The 27,466-nt window shown below is 40.2% G+C and overlaps 2 protein-coding genes across 2 annotated transcripts; both read left to right on the plus strand.

Moving 5' to 3' along the window:
- Positions 1-2,008: 2,008 nt before the first annotated feature.
- cfd (complement factor D (adipsin)) lies at positions 2,009-4,377 on the plus strand. The gene is made up of 5 exons (XM_079227532.1): positions 2,009-2,051; positions 2,380-2,536; positions 2,897-3,038; positions 3,192-3,482; positions 3,661-4,377. The coding sequence occupies exons 2-5, from the start codon at positions 2,430-2,432 to the stop codon at positions 3,826-3,828; spliced, it is 708 nt and encodes a 235-aa protein (XP_079083658.1). The 5' UTR covers positions 2,009-2,051; positions 2,380-2,429; the 3' UTR covers positions 3,829-4,377.
- Positions 4,378-9,120: 4,743 nt separating this feature from the next.
- dnaaf9 (dynein axonemal assembly factor 9) lies at positions 9,121-26,847 on the plus strand (the record flags this gene model as incomplete). The annotated part of the gene is made up of 37 exons (XM_079222991.1): positions 9,121-9,176; positions 10,286-10,365; positions 10,571-10,696; positions 10,786-10,910; positions 11,303-11,399; positions 11,531-11,637; positions 11,762-11,839; positions 12,131-12,232; positions 12,389-12,444; positions 12,551-12,686; positions 13,171-13,252; positions 13,451-13,487; positions 13,600-13,684; positions 13,778-13,854; positions 13,966-14,010; positions 14,132-14,177; positions 14,291-14,402; positions 14,666-14,736; positions 14,957-15,004; positions 15,105-15,195; positions 15,528-15,631; positions 15,795-15,938; positions 16,367-16,452; positions 16,830-16,931; positions 17,612-17,729; positions 17,886-17,974; positions 18,097-18,231; positions 18,631-18,756; positions 21,270-21,307; positions 22,188-22,323; positions 22,601-22,687; positions 23,384-23,490; positions 23,780-23,854; positions 24,680-24,867; positions 25,009-25,074; positions 26,322-26,415; positions 26,741-26,847. The coding sequence occupies 37 exons, from the start codon at positions 9,121-9,123 to the stop codon at positions 26,845-26,847; spliced, it is 3,459 nt and encodes a 1,152-aa protein (XP_079079117.1).
- Between the last annotated feature and the right edge of the window lie 619 nt (positions 26,848-27,466).

Consider the following 27,466-nt stretch of genomic DNA (forward strand, 5'->3'; position numbering starts at 1 on the left):
GGGGGGGGGGGGGGGGTGGAGAGAGAGAGAGAGTGAGTAATGAAACATTTTGAAAACATAAAGTGGAAAATGACTCTGATAATTGGTTCAGTGCCAGACCACACACATGGATGAACAGATATGGATATCTACACACACACACACATACACACACACACACACACACACACACACACACACACACACACACACACACACGGCATACCTAGCTGGGTGGGCTTGGTTGCTCGAGGCTATATGGTTGTAGCTGTAGCTCGTATCCATGGCAACAAGGACGCTCAGGTGACAATCAAAAGTCTGATAGTGCAGAAGAGCAATTATAACAGTTTATACTACTGTACTTCAGTGGCGTGCACGGCCCTTTCTACGCCATGTACCTTTACATATATTTGTTCTGCATGGGGAAATATAATACTAATTATGTGTATGAATACATCACTGGAAATCTTGACAACTAATTAGCTTTAAATGCTGTTTTGTAAATTACTCTCAGGTGCTTGTTAATCCGTTTTACTGCTGAATGAAGTCTTCATCATCATCACCTAGGTGGATACACATGTTTTAACCAATAATTTCCGAATGTTATGTTCCCCCTAACTTGTAATTGTGAGTACATGAGTCATGATTTAATTAATGAGGAGTAGGAAGATGTTATGAAGAGATGTTATTGCCCCACTTCACAGTAATGCAACCACAGGATCAACGTACGGTGGCATTAGGACAGGAAGTGTAACTTTAACTATTATATATTTCTGTTCCTGAGAATGATGTACAATTGGCATCCAGCTCAACATGACAAGTTATTTGTTCATGTTTTACATTCATTTACAGTTAATATGAGCTTTCAGCAACATATTCTATTAAGTCAAACGTCAACAAGTTTTTTTCTTTTTTTCTAGTAGTACTTGTTTTTACCTGCAGAGTGCAGTGCAGGTCTAGAATTAAAATGCTGTGCTGGGTTCTGTCTCTGTGTGACAGCTGTTGAGTTTCAAAAACTTTAACATTACTAATAGGAACACTGTCCATATGCAGCAGACTATATTTTTACATTTCACCCCAGATGCTAAAACAACGTACTTTTTTATGAAATCCTATCAAAGACATGTTGAATACTCTGTCTAATCCTGACACACTTACAGGAAGGTGTGTAAGTTTGTGCATGCACCGTATTGTACTGTATAATGTTTGTGCAACATGCAGTACAATAAACAAGCTTATCATTCCTACTTTGTGTCCGACTGTGATGTTCCAGATGTTCCATGTTTTCCTGCTGGATTTATGGGAAGAAAAGAAGAAGATAATGTCCTCTCCTTCTGAGTGTTCAAGTGCACAAGGTCAGAGGGGGTTCATCCAAATTTCAGCATTATGTAATATGAACTATTGTTAAATCGCATTTTGTTTTTACTGTGTGCAAAGTTTCTACTGGTTTCAATGAATGCTCACACTTTAGAAGCAAACAAGTAGGTATGTCAGTAAGAAATAAATGTGTGCACCTTTTTCTGATCCAAACTTCACTTCAAACACAAACTGAGTATTCTACTTAAACATAAATATATACTAAATTACGATAGAAAACTCTTTTGAGTATTGTATGTATTGTAAAAATTCATACATCTTGAAGACACTACAAGTGAATAGGGTAAAAATAATTCAAACTTTTTTTTATCTTCAAATGTGCAAATGAGGCATCATTGAATACTTACGGTGAACTTGGGAAATAACGCAAATAGACAAAGTGGTAAATAAACAGCAAAATGTTTATTTGAATGCTTTCTTTCCAGTCGTCTGACAATGACAAAAACAAAGTAAAAGTGAAATCAGTTGTTTGCTTTCCTGTTTTTCATTCCGGGAAACGGGGAACATGAGGATCCATCAGCCCGACACTTGTGTCTTGCACCATATCGACTTGATTTATGTTTCCGGTCTTTCTTGTGGAAGTCTTTAAAACCCCACAGTTGTCGGCTTTTGCTTTAGTTTAGCCGACATCATGGTGTCAGAGAGAGCCGTTCTTGGGGCTGCTGCTGTTTTCCTTTTCACCCTCATTTCACACAGTGAGTTTGTTATTTCTTTCATAACTGATGATTCATTTTACAAAACTAAATTTGGCTAATTAATATTCGGTGTTCTTTTTTATTTCCACTGTAGCTATGTGTTCCTACTTTTTAGCAATTAGTTTATAAGTTTGGATAACAAAGTTTCCTAGACATTAAAATGCTCAAATGCCCCTCATTATACAAAATACTATGACAATAATGCTCTAATTTCCTACTGAAGGGCAGTGGGACTTTGCACCTTTGCAAGTTACATGAAACAATCGGAAAAGTTAAAATAGTTTATTTTGAACATTTTCCTTTTGGTTGTGTGTTTTGATCATTTCAGGTGAGGGTATCGTTGGTGGCAGCGATGCAGCGCCGCACTCTCGGCCCTACATGGCCTCCATCCAGGTGCCAGAGGGAGAGAACATGAAACACGAGTGTGGAGGGTTTGTGATTGCAGATCAGTGGGTGATGACTGCAGTACACTGCCTGCCAACAGGGTGAGGCCACCTTCTGTTAACCACCATCAATGTAGTTTATGTGGGGGACAGACAAGATTAAGAACAATGTACATTTCATTTGAAGTTTTTTCTCATCCAAATATTCTCTGTGTGAGAGCTGAGCACAGATTTTGTTTTCTTTGGCAATATTAACATATGTATTTGTTCTGTTTTTAACAGATTTTTGTTCCTTAACTAAACTTAACAGCGTTGTGTTATTCTTGTTCATGTGGATATCTCATATTATGGAGCAAAACATGCATTCTTAGCATCATCTTTCAAATGATGTCCACTGTCATTGTAATGTATTATTGTAATGAATATTATTCCTGCCACAGTATCATTGTGCTCCTTCCACAGGCCGAATGGAAGGAAAGTGGTGCTGGGTGTCCATTCTCTGAGTGAACCTGAAGAGACAAAGCAGACATTTGATATTTTGGAACTTTACAATCACCCTGACTTCAGCGTGTCAAATTACGACAATGACGTTGCTTTAATTAAGGTATATATGTGAAGTTTGTGTCAATTGTCAGTGGTACGGAAATGTAAGTTGTTACATTGTTGTGTTTTGGTTAATCAAGCCAACAACAGAACTTTGAAGTAAATCTCAACAAAAAAAATTAAACAAAACCACTTTGGAACGTTTTGTTTGCAGTTGGATCGCCCATTCAACGCCTCTGAAGCCGTTAAAGCGGTGGAATTTCTGCGAGCGGGCGGCACAAACCCCGGCACGGATGCAGAGGTGGAGACGGCCGGGTGGGGGTCCCTCGATAACCTGGGGTCCAGACCAGACAAGCTCAAAGAGGTGGTCATCGAGGTGGTCAGCTCGGTTCGGTGCAGACGCAGCGACTACTTTGGCAGAAAGTTCACCAGTAACATGATATGTGCACATAGAGTCTGCCCACAACCCTGTGATCAACCGCACAAGACAGAAGACAGCTGTGATGTGAGTTTGACTTCCTTATCTTCTACCAAATCTAAATGGGTCAATCAAGTTTGGCCATGAGCAAAGGTGTATTTGTTTGTATTCAAAGTATACAAATGGGGTTTTCTTCTTCTTTTTTCAAATGTAATATGACATATGGTAATTTCCCGTTAAAGTCCTTATTTTTGTTGTCTCTCAGGGTGACTCTGGAGGTCCTCTGCTCTACAATGGCATCGCGGTGGGCATCACGTCCAATGGAGGAAAGAAGTGTGGCCAAGTTAAAAAGCCTGGCATTTACGCTATCATCTCCCACTACACCGAGTGGATCGACAGCATCATGGCCCCGCAGCCCACTGCAACACCATGACCAGAGCACCTAGATGGCGGCAGCCATGTTTCCACCGAAATCAGCGTGACAAAAAACATGGCTCTATAGAGATAGATCCCCAGTATGGGTTAACATACTGCACCCACCTGTACAAAGAGATTAGCCATCACTTCATAAAGGAATCAATAAAATACAGTTGTATCACATTCAGATGTCTTGAGTTGTTTACTATGTACAGTACAATAACAAAGAAACTATCCACACTATAATCAAATACATGTTTTATTGCAAATAGAGTTTATTAATGCAAATGAAATTACCAACTGCTGCCAAATTGACACTTGGTCCCGCCCACAAGATTCAGCTCAACAGCAACCAAATCTTTTGGATTCACATGAACATGTTTTTATTCACAAATGTATTTTCCTTTTTTGATTGCAGTGTTCATAATATTGTTCTTAACCCTATTCTGTTTAAATGCATAATAAAGTCACAAAAGTTACCCAATAGATGTGCAGGGATAAACATTAGAGCATATACACAAGTAAGAGTTGCACAATAACTGATTTAATAAAACTTTTTACGTTTTTTCACGTAATTGAGTCCGTTTGTTGTCCATCTGAAGGATGGTGTTATAGAATGTAACTGTTAGGCAATCAAGATAACAACAAGCAGATCTAAAAAAACTTGTCGGATAAGTCCTCGCCCAGATGGGGAAGTCCAAAAGTAAATCAAATCTGCAACTGTTCCTCCCCTCCCTGCTCCCTGCAGATAAACATGGACATGAGGGATCCCTGATGTTTCTGCTCCTCTGGTTTGGAAAATCCCCACACCTATGAAACCAATTAGTTTTTTACACAAAGCAAATTATTATTATAATTTCTGATTTGCTGGTGACAGTTGTACATGAAATATAATGTGTGTGTCATTTGCATTTGATGGATGTATTAATATGCTACATAACATAATCCGAAATATATATAAAAAGATAATTGTTGCTTTTTTTAAATCAACAACCTCTGATGGCAATTTCCTGCAAGCAAACCATGGTGACATCATCTACGAAAGCTATAAATCTGCAATGTATTTCAATCCAGTGCAGAATCCGTGCAGGACTGATTCCATGTAGTTAAATAAACTTGTATCTGATGCCGTCTTTTAAAAAATAAACCAAAGATATAATGGCACATTTAATCCCAACATACAGGTGTTGCAGTCATTGTGCTCACCCCCTCCCTGCCCATGGGTCTGGAAATCAGGCATCTCTTAATAAGTAGTTCCCTTCCAAAGCCCCCTCCCCACTCTCCCCAATCCCCTTCTTCCTCTCCTGCAGCTCCTGCACAGAAAACCTCCTCGTTGAGTAGGAGCGTCCTCCATGTGACGCTACCAGCTTGTTGATCCCTGAGAGCAGGTCTTTCACCTGAGGATAGCTCAGAGCATTCTGGGACTTGGTCACATTCAGCTCATAAAACCGGCTGCCGCACTTGCGGATGAGATCCCGTAGGGTTGCGTGGGCGTCGGTCACGTAGTCGTTGATCCCCTGAGGCCTGCGCTGGTCGCAGTCAAAGCGAACGAGGAGGACCACGGCGTGCTCTGCAAAGTCCCGTCCGAAGATTCTCTGCAGGTGCCCCAGCATCTCACACTCACCCTGGGTGAAGCGCTCCACCTGGAGCACCAGCAGGAAGACGTGGGGTCCAGGTAAGGACAAAGCCAAGCAGTCCTTGACCAGCTCCAAGTTTTCCGCCCCGTCCTCGTCCCACAGCTCAGGGGTGTCCACCAGGATGAGTCGCCTCCCTTCTGCGAACACCTCCTTCCTCTCACAAAACAAGGTGGGCTGAGGGGGTTCGCGACTGGACTCATTGATTGAGTATTGGTTGCCTGCCCTCTCTAGAATGAGATTTAGAGCAGAGGACTTCCCGCTGCCAGAGAGACCCAACAGGATGACCGACAGCTTCTTCGTGTCATCATCTTAAAGACAAAAAAGGAGACATGGCGGTTAGAGAGCATTTTCAGAACGATTAGAACATTAAATATGTAAAACAAAAGTTAGAAATAAGAGTAGCTGACTCGTTTTTTTTTTTATTCATGAACTTTAACGCGGCATTTGAGGTTAAACCGTTTTTGAGTGTTTGTATTACATGTGTAAAACTAAATATTATATTAGATGATGTGTGCCTGTATCACACCCTAGTGGGAGACATTTTTGCGCCAGAATGTCTCAAAATGCAGTTGAGCAAAAATGTACTTTCACACTTTACCAACACAGTTATGATAATCCGGTCTTTTATGATTATTGCGAGAAGGAAAAAAAAGCAGACTACTTAATTATTGACTACATGTGTGTCAGAATTGCATTTTTTGAATAGTTATTTACACACTATGATTTCAATATTATTTATCCATGCTATCATCTTTCTGAAAAAATAAATTCCTTTCATGTTGAGAGAAAGTCTTGTGAAATGTTCCAAATGAAACCATATTTGATCAAGGAAATCACATGGTCCTGTACTAGTAACCTGCAGATGTAAATGTTTTATAGTGCAGGAAAAGGATTTCATATGAACTCATTCTAATAAAAAAATAAGTCCTACCTTCAGTTGCCCCCACCTGGAGCTGCAGCATGGCCCTGTGGCTCATCACAGCCTCCTCCAGGCTCTCCCTCTTTGTCTCGTATTTCTTTTCCCCCGCCGCATCCTTCTTTCTTTCCTCAGCATGCCTTGCCTTCAGCTCCTCCGTCTCTTTGGCTCGTCTCTCCTCTTGCTGTCGGATCAGTTGCTTGAATGCCCGCTCCTGCTCCTTGACCTCTTGCACCTTCTGTTTCAGCATCTGCATGGCCGAGTCTTCATTGCTTCTTTTCGTAACCTCGGCCAGCATGGCCTCCGTGTAGCCGGTCATGCCGTTCACAGCCAGCACGCGGTCGAGCATCTTGAGGAGAGCCCCTAGCTCGTCTTTTGCTGTGGACGATGTGATTCGGCAGTACCTTCCATCGCACAAGTTCAGCAGCTCCAGGAGGGCGTCGTCCAGTGTGCCGGTAACCTTTCCATCGTCCAGAGAGATAACTACCAGGTACTTTAAAGCCTCGGCTCCAAAGTGTGCCTGCAGACTCTCTACCATTCTTCTCTCCCTCTTTGTGTAATGGCCGCCTTGGATCAGCAGCAGAAATGTACTGACTCCATCCGTGCCAGACTTAAAGCAGACACCTATTGCCCGACTGATGTCCTCCTCTGTCATGTCTTCTTTTAAATCTGCGTAGAGCAAGCTGACCGAGCGACCATCCACTGTCAAGTCACAGACTTGATTTGGTCCCAGAGAGCGAAAGGTCAACTTGAGCTTATCCCCTGATCCGTCCTGCTGCAGAGACTTCAAAGAGGACCATTGCTCCACGGTGGACATGACCACCATCATCTGCCTCATGTTAGTTTTGCCGTCTGCAAAACAACACAATAATGACTTTTTTTCTTTAAATACATATATTTAACAGTAACACTTTTTGCAATACAGTGACTCAAATGCATCTGTTATTTTCGGGCCTTGCAATTGCTAACATTGCCCTTGCAAGTGAAATTAGCATTGCATGTGTTGGAATATGTAGGATAGAGCTACTTACTGTGCGACATGTCCTTTGCAGGCGGTCTTACAGGTCTTCTTTAAGATCCTTGTCAGCTCAAGAGAACACCTGAAACTGGATTCTCTGGCTCTGAGACGAGCATTATAAGGGCAAAAAAAACAACAAGATGCTTCCTGGTTACAACTTTTCATGTGACCCGCAGTTTTGGTGTCAAGGAAGTGCATTCCACAGCACAACCTGGAATGAAAAAGCCACTTGTCTCCCGTATGCTTCATAACGTCCATGCCAAACTGTAAAACACTCTCTTTTCTCTTTGTCTGTCTCACTCACTCATACTCTCTCCTTCTCACTCACACACACACACACACACACACACACACACACACACACACACACACACACACACACACACACACACACACACACACACACACACACACACACGTTAGGGTTAACCCTAAGTCTATAGTCTAACTTTACCAAAAGCTTGTTTGTGGTTGACCTTTTAGGGACCAGCCTTGCATCCTAAAATATAGTAGGTGATTCCACATAATGTGACTGTGCAGATTTCTGTTCCCTCAATGTGGAATTTGGCTCCTCCAGGCCTCATGTCGAAGTGTCCTTGGGCAATATACTGATCCCCATTGGTGTGTCAGTGTGCAAGAACAGGCATTGGGTTATATCCCTGAGCAGTATGACACCTTGTATGGTATTCTCTGCCATCAGTGTATGAATGGGGTAAATGTTGGCTTGTGGCGGTGGTACTAGAAAGGCGCTATATAAATGCAAGTCCATTTTAAGCATGCCAGCATTTCAAAGGTCATATTTGAGGGAACACTTGAATTGAAATCTAAACTTGAAATTGAACATGATCTGAAAACTCCTTATCAGTTGGCCTGGTTCAGTTTCCTTTTCCTACATGTGCTGTCCTGCACAATAAAGCCAGTCTGACAGGCATCCTGTGATTGTTTCTTGTCTTCATTATTGCTGAACCAGCCTCACTGCAGATAAAACAGAAGTAGTATAGTGCTATGACATGCAAGATAAAAATGAGAGAAAACATCATTGTGCACATGCTGATTAACACCATAGAGGGAACCTGTTTAAAACTGGAAATAATCTTTTCAAGAAAATACAAAATCATATTTTCTTCTGGTTGAATTAGCTCCTAAAGTTATTTCTTAACCATCGTATCGCTTGTGAGGACAAAACAACAACACAATGCATCACTTGTGATGACAAAACAACAACAACATCATGAAATGATCACTTAGACTAGAGCACATACAGACCAGCATGGATGTAGCTGCAGTATAAGAAGGGGTTCCCCTCCATACACAACAACTGAGATTACTGAGGGATTGCACCACCTCCCCGTACTGCTGAGCGCTGGTGCCTGCCGCTGTCAAAACGGTCAAAAACAAGGCAGTACTATACCGTAAAATGCGGGGGAGACCGTCTGGTTAATTCGGATACATTACTCTCTTTTAACCGCTTAATTCGGCAAAACAAATATATGGTGCTTTCCTAAATACATAATTGGGAAATTATAATAATCTGTGCTATATTTTGTCACTTCCTCACCCCAACTGTTGTAATAATATTCTGGACGCCCCTAAACATCAAGTGGTTTGCCCCGTTGCTATGCTATCTTGTGTAGACATTCTCCAGGGTGATGAAGAAGATGTAGTTAGTCGACCTGAAAATACATAACGTTGTTCGACATAAAACATAAATTGTGTGAACCGGGGACGGAACTCACCATGGCCGGTATAAGGAGAGTTAACGGGAAACTATCGGGAATTAGCCCAGCTGTCAGGTAACATTACTATCTAGTTGTGCTGTTAGAAAACGCCTCGGTGAAGCTGTCAAGCTAACCTGGCTAACGTTAGCGCGAGACGATGTCCTTTATTCGTCGTCGTTTTACCATCACAGGTAACGTTACCAGTTAAGAATAACGGCTAACGTTAGTCATGGAGGTTACGCTGTGAGTAATTGCTCATTGGCTGGTTAACAATGCTAACGCTACATATATTAATTTAGCTAGCCGGGCCATAACACCCGTTCCTAGAAATTCCCCGCACGTCAGTCAAGTATTTATATTCCCAAAACCTAAAGCTAACTTAATGAATCTGTGGGAAGAAACGCCAATTTTGACTAACCTAACTCATTTACAATTTCCCTAACTCTGCTGAAACAATGTCTTAATTGCAATATTGTATACGTCATTACATTTTATGAAAAGAACAATGTTTTAGATTAGATTAGCGATATTAAATTAGAAAATGTTAATGTTAACCGTGTGGGGAAACTCATGTGCCACCAAAAACTCATACAGGCCACAACAGACACAGTTTGACACAAACACGAATAAATAATAACAGAAAATGCCATATGAAACATGATTGACATCAGAAAGATGCTCCCCATCGAAAGGTATTCATTAAAAAGGCCTTCTGAGTCGTTCAGTAGAGCCCTGAGGCACCCTGAGTCGCTCACTGAGTCCATTACAATCACAATGGTTTTTAACTTGGCCCTTGTGTCTTTTCTAAAGTGACCTCTAGTGAGGCCAATCACTGAGCCAGCATTTCTTATTGATCCTGTTTTTTTTTTTATCAGTTTTAGAAACCTGTGGCAATCATGGGATATTTAAAGTTATCTTAGAATTGTGAATGACCATTGAGATAATGATCTTAGCTATCATGCATTTATCATAAATGCATTTTTATAAATACATTTTTATAATACAAAAACAAGGTCCAACGTCTTGCTATTTCTGAGGTGGTTTGTTGTTATCAAACATATAAATATATATTGAACACTCTGAACACAGCAAGTAAGTTGGACAGTGTGTCGAGATTTCTGTCAAACTGCTGTTTCCAAGATTCAAATTAAATTAATTGTTAATTTTTTTGTGACATTTTCCAGTTGCTGTCGTCTACGTCAGGTTCAGTCCCTGCTCTGTGAGGGAGGCATTTCCACTCCTGATGGCATCCTGTGCTCTCTTGGTATGTTAAGTTGCAAACTTTTTATCTTTAACTTTTATTTATTTTGTATCTGGACTGGTTCACTGCACTTCCAATTGCTAAGGCTAAAGGGAAAACGTTTTTCTGAACAGATGGTGAATAAAACAATTCATATGGTCATTCCATAAACAGCCAATGAAACAATACAAATGTGATTTTTTTTTTTTGGTGTGTGTGTCTATTTCAGGAATTGACAGCAGATATAATGAGGGGTGCACTGAGCTGGCGAAATACCTGTTCTATGGACTATATGGAAGAAATGCGCTGAATCTTAACCCTGACCTTGACGAGTTTCCTGATGAAATGCTGGATGGTGAGTTGTTGCTCACTACATTTGTAATCTTATTTCTGAGCTCACTTTAGTTCGTATCCTTTCTGACACATTGCTTGTCTGCCTTCCAGATGTAATCCTGTTGATTAAGGCAGACTGTGTCCATCTGTACTGCAACCCAATGAACTACAGTTACCTGTTGCCCTACGTGTCCCACTGGAGGAACCTGCATCTCTACTGCATGACAGAGGCGGAGGTTATGCTTCAGTCTTATCTGCCTTGTTGATTACACTTCCTGTATGCCTCAGTTAGGAGCAGGAACTTTATCAAGAATATTTTGGCATGTGGATGTATTCATCTGGCTAAAATTGTAACCCTTGCAGGTTACTATTCATCTTTGCTGTCAGCTTAAATGTGCCACCTTGTCTACACTGGCTGCACAGTTAAAGCAGCATATTCACTTTCATTAATGACATGGTGTGTTCTAGTTTTTACCAATGTACCTGTAATTTGTGCGCAGGTGTCTCAGTACCTTCAGGTAATAATTGCCATTGCTGAAAATTGTAAATATGACCCTCTGTAGCAGTGTTTGTGATTGTTAATCCTGAGGTTGAGTCCTTTTTGTAATTGTCCTACCTCCACACACAGTATGAAGATGAAGAAGCAGCAGAAGAATTCAAAATCTCCAGTTTTGTCACAATGGTTCAGGACTGCTATCGTATTGGAGTACCTCACAGCTCCCAGGGTACATATCATCACGTTTAAATCTCCACATTCATTCACTACACGTGTGACAGAGATAGTGAAATGTATTAATTTTTCAAATCTCATTGCACCAACAACACAGGTAAATGTTTGCTCTTCTTTTCCATTTAGGACACATCCAGAGGTTTGACATGTTTATGGTGGAAAAGTGGCCCCTGATTCAAGCATTTGCCCTGGAAGGCATTGGTAGAGGGAGTTTTTTTACCATGAAATACAAGGTACCTTCAAACAGTGTTGCAAAATTGAAAGATATTTCATGTTAAAAAAAATTGTAGCACAACATTGTACTTGTGTTCCTACACTTCTTGTTTAAACTTGTTTAATATATTCCTGCTTTTCCAGCTAATGGACATGAGTGAGAATCTGTGGCAGGTTTACAACAGACTCGACCCAGTGTCCCTGGATAATCTCCTCACAGAGGTAATACCAAGCTTCTTTTTCCATTTGCCGTAACGTTTTGTTGGATGTCCAAAAATCTATTTGGAATGATCAGTAATTTGTTTTTAACCAGCAGTTATTAAAAAAAAAGAGAGAGTTTTTATAGCTAATGAATCAGTCCGTCAGTTGAAGTATTATTAATTGATTTTGATCAATCATAACAATCATAAGTGACATTCATATTTTCTTTATAGTCATATTTAGTATGTGAAGTTGTGAACATGACCATTCAGTACGGTACTGATGAACTGGTGTTGTTTACTGTAATCTTAGGACTTGGTGAACTTTGAGAAACAGTGGAGTGGCTTTTTCTCCAGCATGGACCTGGAGAACCATCTGTCCATCTTGGAGCTATCTGAAGCTCACGCAGGAGAGGTACGTTTATTACCATTTATGGGACTGGAGATCAAGTCAATGTCTGAGTAATGCCGTTTGGAAATGCACTTTGCATTTTTTTTTTTTGCAATGTCTGTGTAGTAGTCAGCTAAGTGTACTTGTGTCTGCATAAAGTGTATTCTATTCAATCCACAGGCATTCCGTACGTATTACTCTCATGGACTGATCTCAAGCAACATCACAGATAAAAGGTAAGCTTTTTATTCAACAATGGCATGCTCTGACATTAGTTAATTAGTCTTGTGATTTCTAGAAAAAATAAAATACAATCGCTTCATCAAATGTTTCTTATTTCAGTAAAAGTCAGCAGCCCTTCGTGTTGTTTGGAAAGCATTCCTCCTCGGAGGATTTGGAAGGTTATTCGTTCAACTTTGCCTCAGAGAGTCATCAGGTCCGCAACACAGGAGCTGAGGGGTCTGCAGCCAGACAAATGGTGAGAAGCCTGAAATGGGAAACAGTATGATGTGAACCAGCTAACTCTGTAAACCACCTGCATTATGCCAGGATATCTATTATTGGCTTTTACATTACATTTTGCTTGGCATCTGCCAAAGTGGTTAGTCGAGTAACTGTGGAAACTCATTCATTACTCCACTAAACGTTTTACATAGGAAATAGTTGTTTGCTGCTACATGCTCTGAATATTGTATGTTGAACCTTCAGAGTTTTCTAAATCACGTTGCTCAAGTCAAAAGAGGATAAGTGGCCTGCAGCACCACCTGCTGGTGAAGGGATTTTGGTACAACCAGCGTTGACAAATTATCTTGAACATCTCTTTTCAGGAAACATGTGTTTACTGACCTCATGTCTCCTGTAAATATGATATTTAGGTATATGTGCAGCTCTTTTGTCTCTGTCATTTGTGTGGGAACATGTCATGATTGTATCTTGACATTGTATCTTTTTTGTTCATTTAGATTCTGCAGTGTGTGGCTCCCAAAGGACCCCTAGCCTGCTCTCGAACCTATTTCTTTGGGACCACCCACTCTCCATACCTTGGTGAGATTTTACTGTGTGACTTTGCCTATTTCATATTGATTAAATGCACATTTGTAAAAAATAATTAGCAACATTTGTTTTAGTTTCTTTAGATTATTGTCCTTTGCATCACATTTCAGAGGTTGCCTGGGATTAACTGCAATATGAGAAGCCCTTATTTGTATCAGTTAGTATATCATTTGTTTGTTTCATCCACAGGAAATCAAAAGACAGAGCAAAAGAAAACAGAAGTCTTGTAAGTGATTTAGTTTTGGATCTCATGATCAATATTCTTTTCCCTGTAAGCTATTAGTTGGCTATTGTCCAATGTTACAGAACGTCACATTGAAAGAGTTTTTTTTTTTCAGACTTTTGTCACAGATCTATTCAGCGGCTGTTCAAGCAGTTCTGTCAGGAATCAAATGCTACTCCTTTACCTCCAGCACTACCAAGGTAAGAAAACCAAGACCACCTATTTTAACATGTGTCCTCCAGAATGTAGTGTAACATGTACAGTTTCTCATGAAGGCATGTTTATTATCCCAGGCCAAGGATGTAGCAGAGAAAACATTTCTAGTGGCTTTGGACTCAATGAATTTAAGTCACTACCGGAGTCCTCTCAGGTACAGATTGATTTCCATTTTTTCACTGTCACCCTTTCTGTGAGACTTTTAGCCAAGCGGAAATGTAATTATTTGTTTTAATTGGTTTGACTCTGTCTTTTCTTTGTTCAGGTCCAAATGTGAATTCAGCATACAGGCAGTGAATATGCAAGGAAGGTGGGTGTTAACTCCTGGAAACATTTATTAGTCTTCAGAAAAAACATTGATTCCTTCTTGAAAACCTTTTTGTAAATGTTTAAATTCAGAATTTCAGAATCTGTTTTATTTTTGTTTTCAGGATCATTCCTCTGACTGATAAAGAGAGCCGTTACGTAGTAAAAACAGTAAGTTAGAGAGGCAAATACATTTGTTGCTTGAAAAAAATACTTTAGTGTACAATTTCCCTTTTAAAAGCTTTTTCTTTTCTTCATTTAACACATTTTACTTTTGTTTTAAGGCCTCCATGACTGTCCATGACATTCCAGATCTGCAGTGGGATGGGGGCGACCTGGGCTCTGTGGTCTTCTCTGAATCCTTCTTGGAGTCCAGCATCAACATTCAACAGAAAGGTACAACACTGATTAGATTAAGTCTAATTAGAATGGATTGCTGAGTGATTCCACAAAGGACATTTGAGTTACACACTGTAATAAATACAGTGACAAATTACGTCACTGTAAAAAGAAAAAGGCAAAAGTAATTTTGAACAACAGAGCACGAGAATAAAAAAAGCTATCTTTTTCTTTTTTGCTCTGAGATTCATATTTGTGATTCATCCTCCTTGTTTGTTGTGTGTGCTTCATTTTAAACAAGTCTGTTTCTTCTCCTGCAGATGGCACTGTGTCCTCAGACAGCTGCTACACCATCCTGACTACAACTGTGCCTCGATACGCCTGCTGGCTGGTATGTGTGGGGCTGAAAATTTGAAAAATTCTGATTAATGTTCGGATACAGACTGAGTTACTAAGTCTAGGTTTTTATTTTTCCAGTTCAAATTTTACAAAATGACACGTCTCAGTTTCCTCTTCAGAAAACATGTTGTCTCATCCTTAGTTTAAGGAATACACCATTTTATTTTTCACATCATTGTTTGTCAGAAGTCTTATGGTCATATTGTTTTCAGATGGAATCTGATGTCAAGCAATCTGAGGAAGCCCAACATCTTGCTAAGGTAAGTTCAGAAGCGTCATGTGTCCACTGCAGTGTATAAATACGAGTTAATGTATATGTGGACATGTGACCTCATCACTGACAATGTGTGTCTCCAACAGATAGAGGAAGGCACTTTTCTGGGAACTGCTCTGACTGTAGCAGATGCTGCATATGTGTTCTCTAGCAGCCAGCTCTCCACACCTGAAGAAGGTGACACTCTCCAGTATTATTGACATTTCTGACATCTATTTATATATGATAACAATGCTGCTGTATAACCTTTGATTCATAGATTGCTTAGCCTGGAATCAATTGTCAAAAAAAAAAAAGTCAACCCTACAGTCGCATTTCAAACAAAAATGAAATTCTGTGAATCAACAAAATAGACTTTTTATCATAGCTTTATTCACAGGTTTTAATTTCAGTTTAAATCTGACAATACATGTACAAATTGTATTGTTTTTATTTATTCTTACCTCATTATGTTACAAAGAGTCTTGATCCTGCCTAATTCTTTTAATTTCTTCAAATATTATTCATAGGAAAAATAATGTTCCTCTCTGAGGGACTCCTGTTTATCCATTCTCAATATGGGAGCATTGCACTGTCCAAGGATCACATCAACACCATCAAGTTCTATGATCCGGTAATATTCACATGTTATGACACATGTATGATCACATATATAAGTTCTGTTCTGTAATGATTTAAAAGACTTCTACTGGGGTAAAACACAATAACATGAATCCATATGCAGTTGAATTTCTGGTTCCAACCTGTGTATGATTTATGTGTTGTCTTAATACCAGGACTCCACCGCTGTGGCATCTCTCCTCGTGGAGTATGACAGCAGCCTGCTCCCCCACCTTCCGTTCCCTCTCCACAGCGCCGACTATTGTCTGGTGTTTGCTCTTCAGCCCAGGTCGAAGAGCCACAGGGCCTTCTATTCCAAGGTAAAACCTAGCCAGTGACCTCTGACAGGGTTTGAGATTCAACATACACATAATTCAGTCTCCCATCATGCCTGTGTAATATTTTTTCGAAAGGAGCCGGCTGCCATGCGTCTAGAGTAGCCTAGAACAGACAAACCAAACACTGGCTCTATATAGGGCCTTTTGCGTTTTCTCCGACACACTTGACCCACAGGAGAATTTTCAATTGGTTGCAATATGCAGCCTCACCCCTAGATGCCACCAAATCATACGTTCAAAATAACATGGTAAAAACAGAAACTTGTGTTATCCCATTTTATCAAATGGTCTATCATATATATGTTGGTTGAACGATGATCTATTACTGGGAAACAAGCCATCTTCTTCATCATGTTATGCTCATTAAAGATAGAGCTGCAGTTGTCTGAACCTTAATCTCTTGCTTTCAGGTTTTGTCAGTGTGGCAAAAATCAGAATCTGGACTTAATCTGCAAATGGTGGACCAAAAGCACCTGACCTGGAAGCAGAAAAACATGTAAGATAACTTTATCCCCTTTTCAATTTAAGATTAGTTGTCTGTATGCTAGATTCCATTGCACATTCCTTTGTTTGTCCTTGTAATATCACACTTTTTGTTTTAGTTTTTGATCTTATCCAATAAGGTCAGTTAAAAACAATTCAAACCAAATATGCAGAATCTTTTTTTAAATCCAGACACCAACATATTTGAGTATGTTTCACTGAGGCCCTTTCTCTTCATGTCACAAGATTTTGATAGTTCCATTGTGAAACTTTGTGATTCTGTAAAATGGCGAATCCGTCTTTTGATGCTATATAAGGTCAGTATTTAAGGTTAACTCTGTCCATGATAACACGACAGAGTAATTGTAATTACTTTTTATTTTCTCTCAGGCACATCAGACTGCAGAAGCTGCATGACAGTCAGGAGCCACCAGTGGCCAAACGCAGGGGCAGCCTGAAGACTTCATACTCCCAGCTGCCAGAGCAGGAAATGTTAGTACACACTCGACTCACTCAGTAGAGTGCTTCACAGTTGTACCAAACAAGTAATGAAACCTGATGCTAGGTATTGCTCAATCACGGGTATGTATTCCCAAAATAGCATGTTAAGCCTGTGTTTCTGGATACAGTGTTTTCATCTTTGGAGATCATCCACACTCGAAAGGTCCTTTCTGCTGAACGAAAGTATATAAGATAATGACTCTTCCTTTTCTGGGCGAGAATAAACAGTGCGCACGCATTTTCTTTCTTGCCATCGTAGCTGCAACAAAGACACATGCAATGATCTTCTTCTCGGTCTTCCCAAATCTGTCCCCTCGTATAATTGGACATCCAATTGTTTTAAGCATTTGCATCCAAAATGAACATGCCGCACGGCGCTTCTAAAAATGTGTTGCTCTCTTGCGAAATGTTTAATTCTAGGTCTCATTTCTAAGCACTCTGTTTCAGCAGAGATAATTAACGAAAAAATATTTTGTGCTTTTATGTAAATGTTACTGCAGAAACTGTAACTGTAACAAATAGGAAGGAAAGTCTTAGCTGTGAAACTGTACTACGCCCTTTTGTCCTTTTTCTTCCATGTTCAGTTCCCAAAGTACTTGTTGCATCTAGTCATGACAGTCAGTTCTGACCCTATGTCTGTTTACTGATCCTTGTATTCTGGTCCATGTCAGGTTTCTTCAGCACTTTGCCTTGAGTAGTATCGGTCAGGAGCCCATTCTGTATGACCACCTGGGGGTGCTCTTCCCCTCTGCTGAGCTGAGGAATCCAGTTAACAGTCAGGGAGACAAGGTGAGCATATTGACTGAGGTGCAGCGGATCTTCCTCATTTGAAAAATGTAGACAAGAAAAAACATCCGTGGTTCCTTCAAAGAATGCTTTGTCCTGTCAGCCTTTATTTGGCTGAGCCACTTCTAATCTCATATGGTCTTTTTTATGTGTGCAAAGGTTGTCATAACCATCATCACTGGATTACCGGGAAGCCATAAGAAAAGACTCTGCAATTTCCTGGTCCAGTTAAACAAGGAACATGGAAGGTGAGAGCGATTCCATCCAAGGAGGTTCCTTCGGTTTGCATTTTGTTTTTGTGACAGTGTTCTTTTTTTACTCTTATATATGTTGTAGCAACACAAACATTTTCCTTTCATCCGTACTGCAGGTGGGTGGTGTACGAGCCTGGTCCTGACAGCTGTGAGGGCTTCTCAGCCTCTCACCTGCAGCAGTATTTGTCCGGCTTCCTGGAAAGCCAGAGAGGCCCTGGAGGCAAACCCCGTCTGTTGGTGCTCTCACCTGGGTAAGAAAGCTGAGAATACAAGACTCCAGTAGAGCTGAGCTGAGCTAAAGGGAATCATTCATATTCCAAAAATACTACAATTTGAAAATAATGTTATCTGACGATTACTAACACAGATAACATGAAAACAGATCTTAGATCTCATCAGTCTTCTGAGCTTTCTCGTAGTTCTTACTGAGCTTTACCTTCTCCCACATCTTGGCAGGAAAAGCTGCGACCCCTGTTAGTGCTGAGAGTATTTTGGGGTATTCAAACTTAACAATATCAGACGGCACTTGAAGAAATAGCAAAAAGAAAAGTATTGAAACTGAGTTGTAAAAGAAAAGTAACTGAATTGATTTACTGTTCATTGTCAGTGTGTGATGATTCATTCAATTGTAAATATTTCTACTCGGACAGATACACAGATGTTCTGGATGTGGTCCAGGCTGTGCTTTCCCACCCTGACCCAGTTGTCCAAGCGTGTTTCACCATCGGGGCTGTCACTGCTTGTGTGGACCCCCTGGCCTCCTGTGTGGAGCACAGGTGACATTTCTTTTCCCAGCAGATTAGGTCTCAACACGGCGGCTATCTAAAGGGGAGGAAAACAAAACGAGCTTTGATTGCCATAAAGAAATGTATATCAGATGAATTCATGTCCACTGACATCAAGCTGGTTGTCCTTTGACAAAATTGCATAATTTCTAACTGAAGTAAACAAAATTCCTGAATGATTGAATTTCCAAACAGACTGGAACCAGAAACTACGTGAAATGTGCTGGATTACAATAAGACCAAACATGTAGAAGAAAAAGGTTCTGAAATTGTTTGGTTTGCTGTGTGTGTTTAAAATCATGTCGCTTTCAACTTCAATATTTTGAACGTCAGTATGACCTAATTAATGAAGGATGAGTAATTTAATTATATTCTGTTATGTTCCACAATCAAGTTAGTGACTCGGTTGCACTCGACTCAAACCCAGAACTTTAGTACATGATACAGTCCTGCAGCGGCTTCACAGTAAACAGCATCAATGATGCAGCTGTATGTATTACAGCACATTTGTATAAGCAGCTTCCTTATGAAAACCTCACCATGAATCCATACAATCATTAGTGAACACTCACCAACTGTAGACTTGGAACGTTGCTCTCAAAAGCTTGAGACTTGCTCCTTCGGTGAGGATGGCAGTTGCAGCCAAACAGAATTCACAGCAATTGATTTGGTGACCCAGTTTCACAAAAAATAACTCCGCAAATAACTCCTGCAGCATAGTCCGCTACTCTGCTATCTCTCCGCATGCTTAGCATTTTCCAAAAAACATACATTTTCCACCAAGAAAAGCTTCCATTTGTTCCTTGCATAGTTACCGGTCTCTATTTTTTGTTTTGCATGCAGCTAGCAAGACATGTGTATTTGGTCTCTTTTTGTGCTTATTTAGCAAAGTTAAAGAAGCTAAATATGCTAAAACACACCCGTTTCTGAGTAACGTATGGACAGATGGACCCAGATGATGACAGACAGGGCCGGATGTTGGAGGTTTCCAGGACGAGGTTACATGACCCTTTTAGCTATTAAAACTCAAGGCTGGGTCCCTTTTACAGAGAGGATCAGGCCTACATTTAATCTCACTCTCCTTTTGTTACAGGCTTTAGATGTAGCTTACAGAGCTTCTCACTGTCGAAGATTGACTGAGCTGCTCCACACAATATGACATACCACTCCGGGTAATAGGCTGTTTTCCACTGCACAGCCGAGCTGCATTGGCCAGTACATACAGATGAAGTCAGTCTAGAGGGTCTACTTTTTCCAACACGCTCGGAAAACTACTTTGACCGTCTTCTTCACCAGACATTTTTTTTAAAAGCTAGTGGGTGTTATAACAAATATAATAATTAGATTCTGCAACTTAACTCAAACAATCCACCTGGAGAACTCCCACAGTTATTGTAGATGTTTAGGTAGCTGAGCTTTAATAATACATCTCAAGCATGTTTTGTATCCTGTGCCGTAAATATATCAAACTCTGAGAAAAAGCCCCACTTGGCTCTGCAGTGGAAAAATGTGTTATAAAAGGTTTAGTTAGCAATGTGATTAGCATTGACTTTTCCATGAGAGGCATCTTCAACAACCCCCTCCCGCCACTGCCCATTGCCATAGATTGTGTGGAGATCTCTGGACCCACTATGGTGCTAATTGGGAGTGGTTAGCCCAGTTTAGGCCTGACCTGCCTGTCAACCCCCTGCAGCATAGCCCCTCTAATCCCTCAGGTCCACATGTGTGACCAACACCCCCTCCTCAGTGAAGCTCATCAGTCTGTCATGATCCAATCTTTGTGATGAATGTAGACAGTTCATTACATCAGGACAGGAAAGATGAATTGCTGATCCCCCAGCCTGCAGGGGAGGGTCTGTGGTGGCCGGAGGGGGACTTGGCTCAGAGTCACGGTTATTCAGAAAGTGGTGTATAACACTGATTGATCTGAAAACTCAGGATAAATTATGTTAAAATGAAATGAGATTACAGAAAGCTTTTAGATTGGTCAATTGCCAGTCACAGTTGTGATGTCGTCCTATAATAAATGCCCCATGATTGATAACCGGACTGTTAGCCAACAGTCATAACAATGAATTGGCCTGTTTATTGCTGCACAACTTTGGCAAAAAAACATTCGTCATAAATAGTGTTATTGTTAGCAATGATAGTTTGGAACAAAACAAGGGTTCAAATACATATGATTAGTAATTATATTCATTAATTGCCATTTGTATATAAATTACTCCCACTGTGATGCCTCTTGGAGAAACCTTTTTTTCCTTTTTTTATCAAAACATCTGTTTACAAACTTTCACACAAACTCTCACATGACTCATGCAGTATAATCCAAGTCTCTATTCTCCGGGGAAAATAAAACTATTTCCAACATAATCTATCCACAGTGACCTTCTCAGTCAAACTAAATTTGCATTTGAAGGATGGCTGCCGGTCAGTTTTCACGCTGTACTCAAGTATACTGTGTATTTAACTTAAGTCCTTCTGTCTCTTGTCTCTCTCTGCAGGTTTGCATTTCCTAAACTGTTGGAGCAGTGCAGCCAAGGTAAATCCTATCTGTTGCAAAGTTTCCCAACAACAAAATACATTGAGGAAGAACTTGGAATACTCAGGAAACATCATTTTCATGTTCATTATGTATACTGCCAGGTTGTGCGATATAAGAATCAAGAAATGTTCTCGGCCATTTTCAAACTAAGTCAGAGGACAAGTTGTCCATTTATGACAAAAATAATACTCTCACATCACAGTAAAGTAACAAATCCAACACTAACATCAAGTGAAGAAGAAATATATTATATATGTGAAACAATGCTTTTGTCGTTAGCTTTTTAGCAGGACCTCTGTCTTTGACTGATTCAAAATGCAAAAATGTAACTTATTGTCAACATATTACACAAATATGTAGATCTATGGAGTATTGACCATCAGTACCTTCAAATATGATCTAAATACTGAGAAGTTCTAAGTATGCTAACATTTGGAGATTGAGTTCGCCAAACTGAACTCACAGTGATAGTGGTCATAATATTACCCACCATGACGTTCTCTGCCACAAAGGTTTACTATATAGTTTTACAAATCTTGTAATATGAAAACCAAAAGGGTCAACCAATAATATGTTCGGCCCCAGTTGCCGCAAACATCACTTAATGTTTGAGAGCCCACAGTTTACACTTCATCTTGTATTCTGACGTGACATATTGAAGAGGAGTCTGGCTGTCACATCATTATTTATTATACCGTACTTTTTATTTTGAAGGAATCCAAAAGCCAATTTCCCCAAAAATGTGGCTTGCAGTTACAACATGGCAGCAGTAATGCACAAAAAAACCTAGTGTAAAATATGGTATTTCTGCAGTGCCTACTATTTCCAGTTTCTCCTGCAATTCATTTTCCCTTTTTTGCGCCTCGTTGTATGTCAGGTATTGTGAGTACAGTGGTGTTCACCGGGCTGACAGCAGAGCAGAAGCACCCTCTCATGCAGCATGTTCAGCAGTTGGTACGCTCTGCCAACCCCACCGCTGCCTTCATACTGGCAGAGAGAGGAGCTGTCACCAGGTAGGCGCCCGCAGAATCATGATCAATACCGCAAACAGTCATTTAACTGCTTTTATCTTTGCTTAAGACATTCTAAGTCTATATTTGAATCGGTTGGGTCAGATCACTGCACAGTGAGAGCAGTAATGTGTCACGGACAGTTCATAATGCTTTCTGTACTTTGAGTAATTCATTTTGTAATTAAAAGCCTGTTATGTATTTCAGAAGTTTTGTAATTATTTGCATATATTTGCAAAGTTAAGTAATTTTGTCATGTGTGTTTTTTTGTATCAATTAGGAATGAAGATGTGAATCTGATATTTTCTGATAGCAGCTTCAGTGAGCCACAGATGCTGAGAGCCCGTTATGTCCTCTACCCTGGATGGTAAGACCCTCACCCTATGTGCCACTTAACTGGTTGTGACCCCCGCGTGTCCTCCCGTGTCCACACACTGAGCAACAGATTGCCGTTGATTCCCGCCTCGGTGTTCCTCGGCCCGACCTCGTCTCCCTCCCTGCAGGTTAATTGCCACTCGGCTGCAGTTGTGGGGTATCGGCCTCTGATTGCTGTAAAGCCCCTCGGGGCATCTTGTGTTCTATCCTAGGCTGCCTCGTGGCAGCACAGTAACAAGCTGTTGGCCATGCAGTTGCCATGTACACAGACGGGGGCCTCCTTCCCTTTGGGTCAGGTCCATTCAGCTCTCATGCCCCAGTTGTCAGCCTAATATGAACTTCTGCTAAATCCTCCCCTCAGATCATACACTGGATACAACTGGCCAGAGTCTGGCACTTTGGAGTCACTCGTCTTTGAGCTTTATTTATTGAGTGTGTTCTTCCTACACGTCCTAACCCTTCCTGACCAAGAAGAGAATATTTGTCACCTGCCTGTGAGGGTATCTACATTTACAGATTCCTTGTCCTCTTCCAAAGTTTTACTAGCGAATTCCAAACACTGGCCTCTTTCATGTGGGCAGCTGGTAGAGTAAACAACTTTCCAGCCAAAGACAAAATGTAGCACAAACATTTGGCTTGCTCTCCACTTAACTTTCTCACCATTTGTGTAATGTGCAACGTGTTTCAGGTGCAAAGGGCGCTTCATCTCTGGTTGTGGGTCTTTGGTCCTCACCCAGCATCGTGTGGCTTTCAACCGCCCCCTAGAGAGGCCTCAATTTGTCACCCGCTGTAAAGGTGAGACGGAAAAGAGTTCTACCCTCCATCCCCTGTTTTTTTTTACTCTTACATGTGACAGAAGTTCCAGATACGAGCTGGCAGGGTTTGATGATTACATAAGCCGCCTTTCTCTCCAAATATGGAGACAACTGAGGTCTCAAAGTAATTGTCCGCTGTTGCTGCAAAACAATCTGTATTCCCAAAGGATGCGCTTGCTGCCAATGTTGCTTTGGAAGGGAACTGATCGTTTAAATTAATATTTAACAACACGGTTCTAACTGCTGAAAATCTCGTCACTTTTCTGTAGCACTCAAGTCATCACTAAGGCCAAGCCCCTTCCGAGGAAATGTGTACAATGTCTGGGGAAAAGTCAGATTTTCTGGTAGGAATTACTTATTTTCATTTTCATTTTGCCTTCAAAAATACATTGCCACTTTTGCTGACTTTTGACATTTTCAGATAATATTTTGAATTCCAGAGAACTTGCTTTTTGTTAAGCACTGCTAAACAAATGTGACTTCTTTCCTTGGTAAATATTTGACCTGCATTTGCATTTCCCAGTTTTGGGAATTATTAGAGAAAAGGTTGCCCTCAAGGCAGACAAGAAGCTCCTGACGGTAGGAATATTGCTCGGTTGTTGTTTGGTGTTTAGTATTAAGCTCATAGTCCATTGGTTTGGTTCCGTATAGTTTTCCCACTCTTTTTCTCATCTGAGGACCTGTGTTGAGTTGTTGCATGAGGAGAGAGTGCAGGTGCCTGTGAGGAGGAGACGTGCAGAGAATGTGCAGATATTTGTCGAGAGCTGGGAAGATATAGTAGTACGGAACGAATGTGGAGGCTGTACCATACTTACCCTAATACTCACATTTCCTTGGTGTCAAGTGTGTATTACAGTCCCTGTCTTCAGGGTAGTATATCATTTACATCACTTTATATTTAGTTGTTTTACTTTATTTCACTTTTTGTATGTAGCTGTTGCACAATCAGTACATATTTTACATTGAGCGAGAACGTATTTGGTTTGTTTGATCTTTTCTTTTTTTTGCCACACACGTGCATTCTGAGTCATTTTTGGGAACGGAGTGGCTGGATAGATGTTAAAACATTAACGCCACACCAGCAGCATGATGTTACCATATGAAGCTGCTGTAGGAGGTGTTGCACAAGGTGTTAAGTGTATGTGCCTCTTCATCTCTGGAACCTCCAGACTCAAACCAGTTGATGGAGGTGAGCTACAACACATTGAGCGGGAGCCTCCGCATGATCCCACACCACATCGCTCACCCTCCGACCCCGGGCCCCGAAGAGACCAACGCGTCCTGCGTCCTGATCTTTGATGGTGTCGGCCTCACTGAGGATGCACTAAAGGACTGGCTCAGGCTGTGTGCCAAGGAGGTAGGCATTTAAACTTTTTGGAATGGCATTAAACACCCTGAAACTCATGTATGGATTTTTTCTTTCTTTATAAAGTCGAGAACTGTATCAGAAAATAAATTGTGTAATCACAATGCTGTTATTTCTCTTTGGTGTTTACAGAGGCAGAACAAGAAACCTAAGAAGACTAAAAACAGCCTTTCACCGCAAGAAATCAAGAGCATACACGTGAGCGGGTTTATATTCATAATTATTTATAGTATATTGCCATTTAATAATTACCACTGGTAGAATTTTGTGTGGACATTAAAGGTACTCTGTGTAAGTTTGTCCACTCGGAGCAATGTTTTTATGAGCTCACGCCTGCTTTGTTTGTAAGTATATTGAATTACTAGTATGCACGCAATGCACATATGCACTTTCCCACTGCTGGTTTCATGCTCAGTGGCTGTAAGAAATTTAGCGTGTAAATTTTGGATGCAGGTTTGCTTTTTGCAAATATGTGGAATGAGACGCATCCAAGACATTTTGGTAGGCCTCAGGAATAGTGGACCTGTGCTTTCTGACAAACAATGAGTGTAAACATAGCTGTTTATTCATAATAAAACTTCACAGGCTACCTTTAGGTTTATTGTCAATAAATGAAACAGCAGGTAAAAGTAAAAGATTATGAAATCATTGATACTGGACAAGCCTCACTTTGATGATTTGTGTTTTGGGAGATTTTCATTATCTTCGGACTATTATTGATGTGGGCTTGTTTCAGACAAAAACTTCAGGCGTTTTCAGACCAGAGGAACTTTTTTTAAATGTTGTATATATACTATGTGTACTGCTCAACTTACTGTTAATAGAACTATATTTATATTTATATATATATATATATATATATATATATATATATATATATATACATATACATATATATATATATATATATATATATATATATATAGTTTTATTAACAGTAAGTTAAACTTACTGTTAATAGAACTATATATATATATATATATATATATATATATATAGTTTTATTAACAGTAAGTTAAACTTACTGTTAATAGAACTATATATATATATATAGTTTTATTAACAGTAAGTTAAACTTACTGTTAATAGAACTATATATATATATATAGTTCTGTTAACAGTAAGTTAAACTTACTCAACTTACTGTTAATAGAACTATATGTTAACAGAACTATATATATATATATAGTTCTATTAACAGTAAGTTAAACTTACTCAACTTACTGTTAATAGAACTATATGTTAACAGAACTATATATATATATATATATATATATATATATATATATATATATATATATATATATATATATAGTTCTATTAACAGTAAGTTGAGCGGTCGAACACTTGAGCCAATGTTGGCAGTTTCTTTTTAGGGAGTCCCCTCAGCTGTTTAGTCTAAAAACGCTTTTTGACTTTACTTGATATTTTATGTTTTTGTCCAGATGACCAGGCACCTGGACCCACTACCACAAGGCTACTTCTACAACGGTCATCAATATGTTGACATCTTTGGAGAAAAACTGAACTTCCATCCCTGTATCCTTTTCATGGTGGTCACTGTCTATTGTGGAACCTCAACCACATCCGATTTGTCTCTCAGGCCTGAAATAACTGAGATGTTTTCATATTCCAAACGTTAGAAATTAAACCGTACTGCATAAAGTGTATGTGAGTCAGATTAGGTAATACAAATCAAGCTCTGTGTTTGATCAGTCGTCGGAATGTGTTTTAAGTTTCTATCTATATTTAATGTCGACCTAAACAGAGCAGTGACCTTTAATCAAGTGCAGGTCTGTCGACCTACATGTCCTCTTTATCTGTGGCGATTGTGCTGCTGTTTCCCTTACATTGCCGTTACCAGACACGGAAGACTTTATTAAGGAGTACCTCGCCGAGGCCAACAAAGAGGTCGAGCTATTCAACCGTCAGCTGGAGTTGCAGGGACAGCCTGACCTGTTCGATCCGTGATAGAATCTTCCTGTATCTCCACTGCCTCCATCTGTCTTATTTTAACTCTTAAGGGAACCACTGTGGGAGGGATAGGGAGGGTATAGGGCTCATGTACTGAACACTCCGGCAGAATGGTCAGGGTGTGGTCGCACCACATGAAGCTGCTGCTAGAAGCCCATTCATTATCTACGTACTGCGTCACTTTGTTTCCTAATTTGGTGGAATTAAAAAGGTTGAGGGCAGATGAGCTTTTAAACAATGACATCAGCCATAAATACAATAAACAAGTGGCAAGGCGGTTTGCCTTATTTCCTTTGGAAACACCACTAACTGTACAGTTAGCAGTTAGGCATCATATTTATCAAGTGAATGCGACAAATCAACGTGGTCACCTCTGTTGATCCAAATTAAGACGCGCTTGCCAAGAGCTTAGAGTTGATCACAACTGCGGACAAATCTGAAACATAACGCAACACAAGACTCCATCTTTAAACCAGTGCGATTACGCCACTAAGCCTGCAAGCGATGAGACTTTCACAATCGGAGGGAATTTCCGACTGCATGCTCCCGTCAGCCCCGCGCGTTTCTGTTTATCACAGTTGGCAAATTAATGCCTCTATTTCTGGATAGGCATGGA

The sequence above is a fragment of the Taurulus bubalis genome, assembly GCF_910589615.1.
Source record: "Taurulus bubalis genome assembly, chromosome: 1".
Lineage (NCBI taxonomy): Eukaryota > Metazoa > Chordata > Actinopteri > Perciformes > Cottidae > Taurulus > Taurulus bubalis.

Coding starts and splice junctions, on each gene's coding strand:
- cfd (XM_079227532.1), top strand. CDS start 2,430: ATGGCCTCCATCCAGGTGCCAGAGGGAGAGAACATGAAACACGAGTGT. Junction 2,537..2,896: donor GTACACTGCCTGCCAACAGG/GTGAGGCCACCT, acceptor CTCCTTCCACAG/GCCGAATGGAAGGAAAGTGG. Junction 3,039..3,191: donor ATGACGTTGCTTTAATTAAG/GTATATATGTGA, acceptor TTTTGTTTGCAG/TTGGATCGCCCATTCAACGC.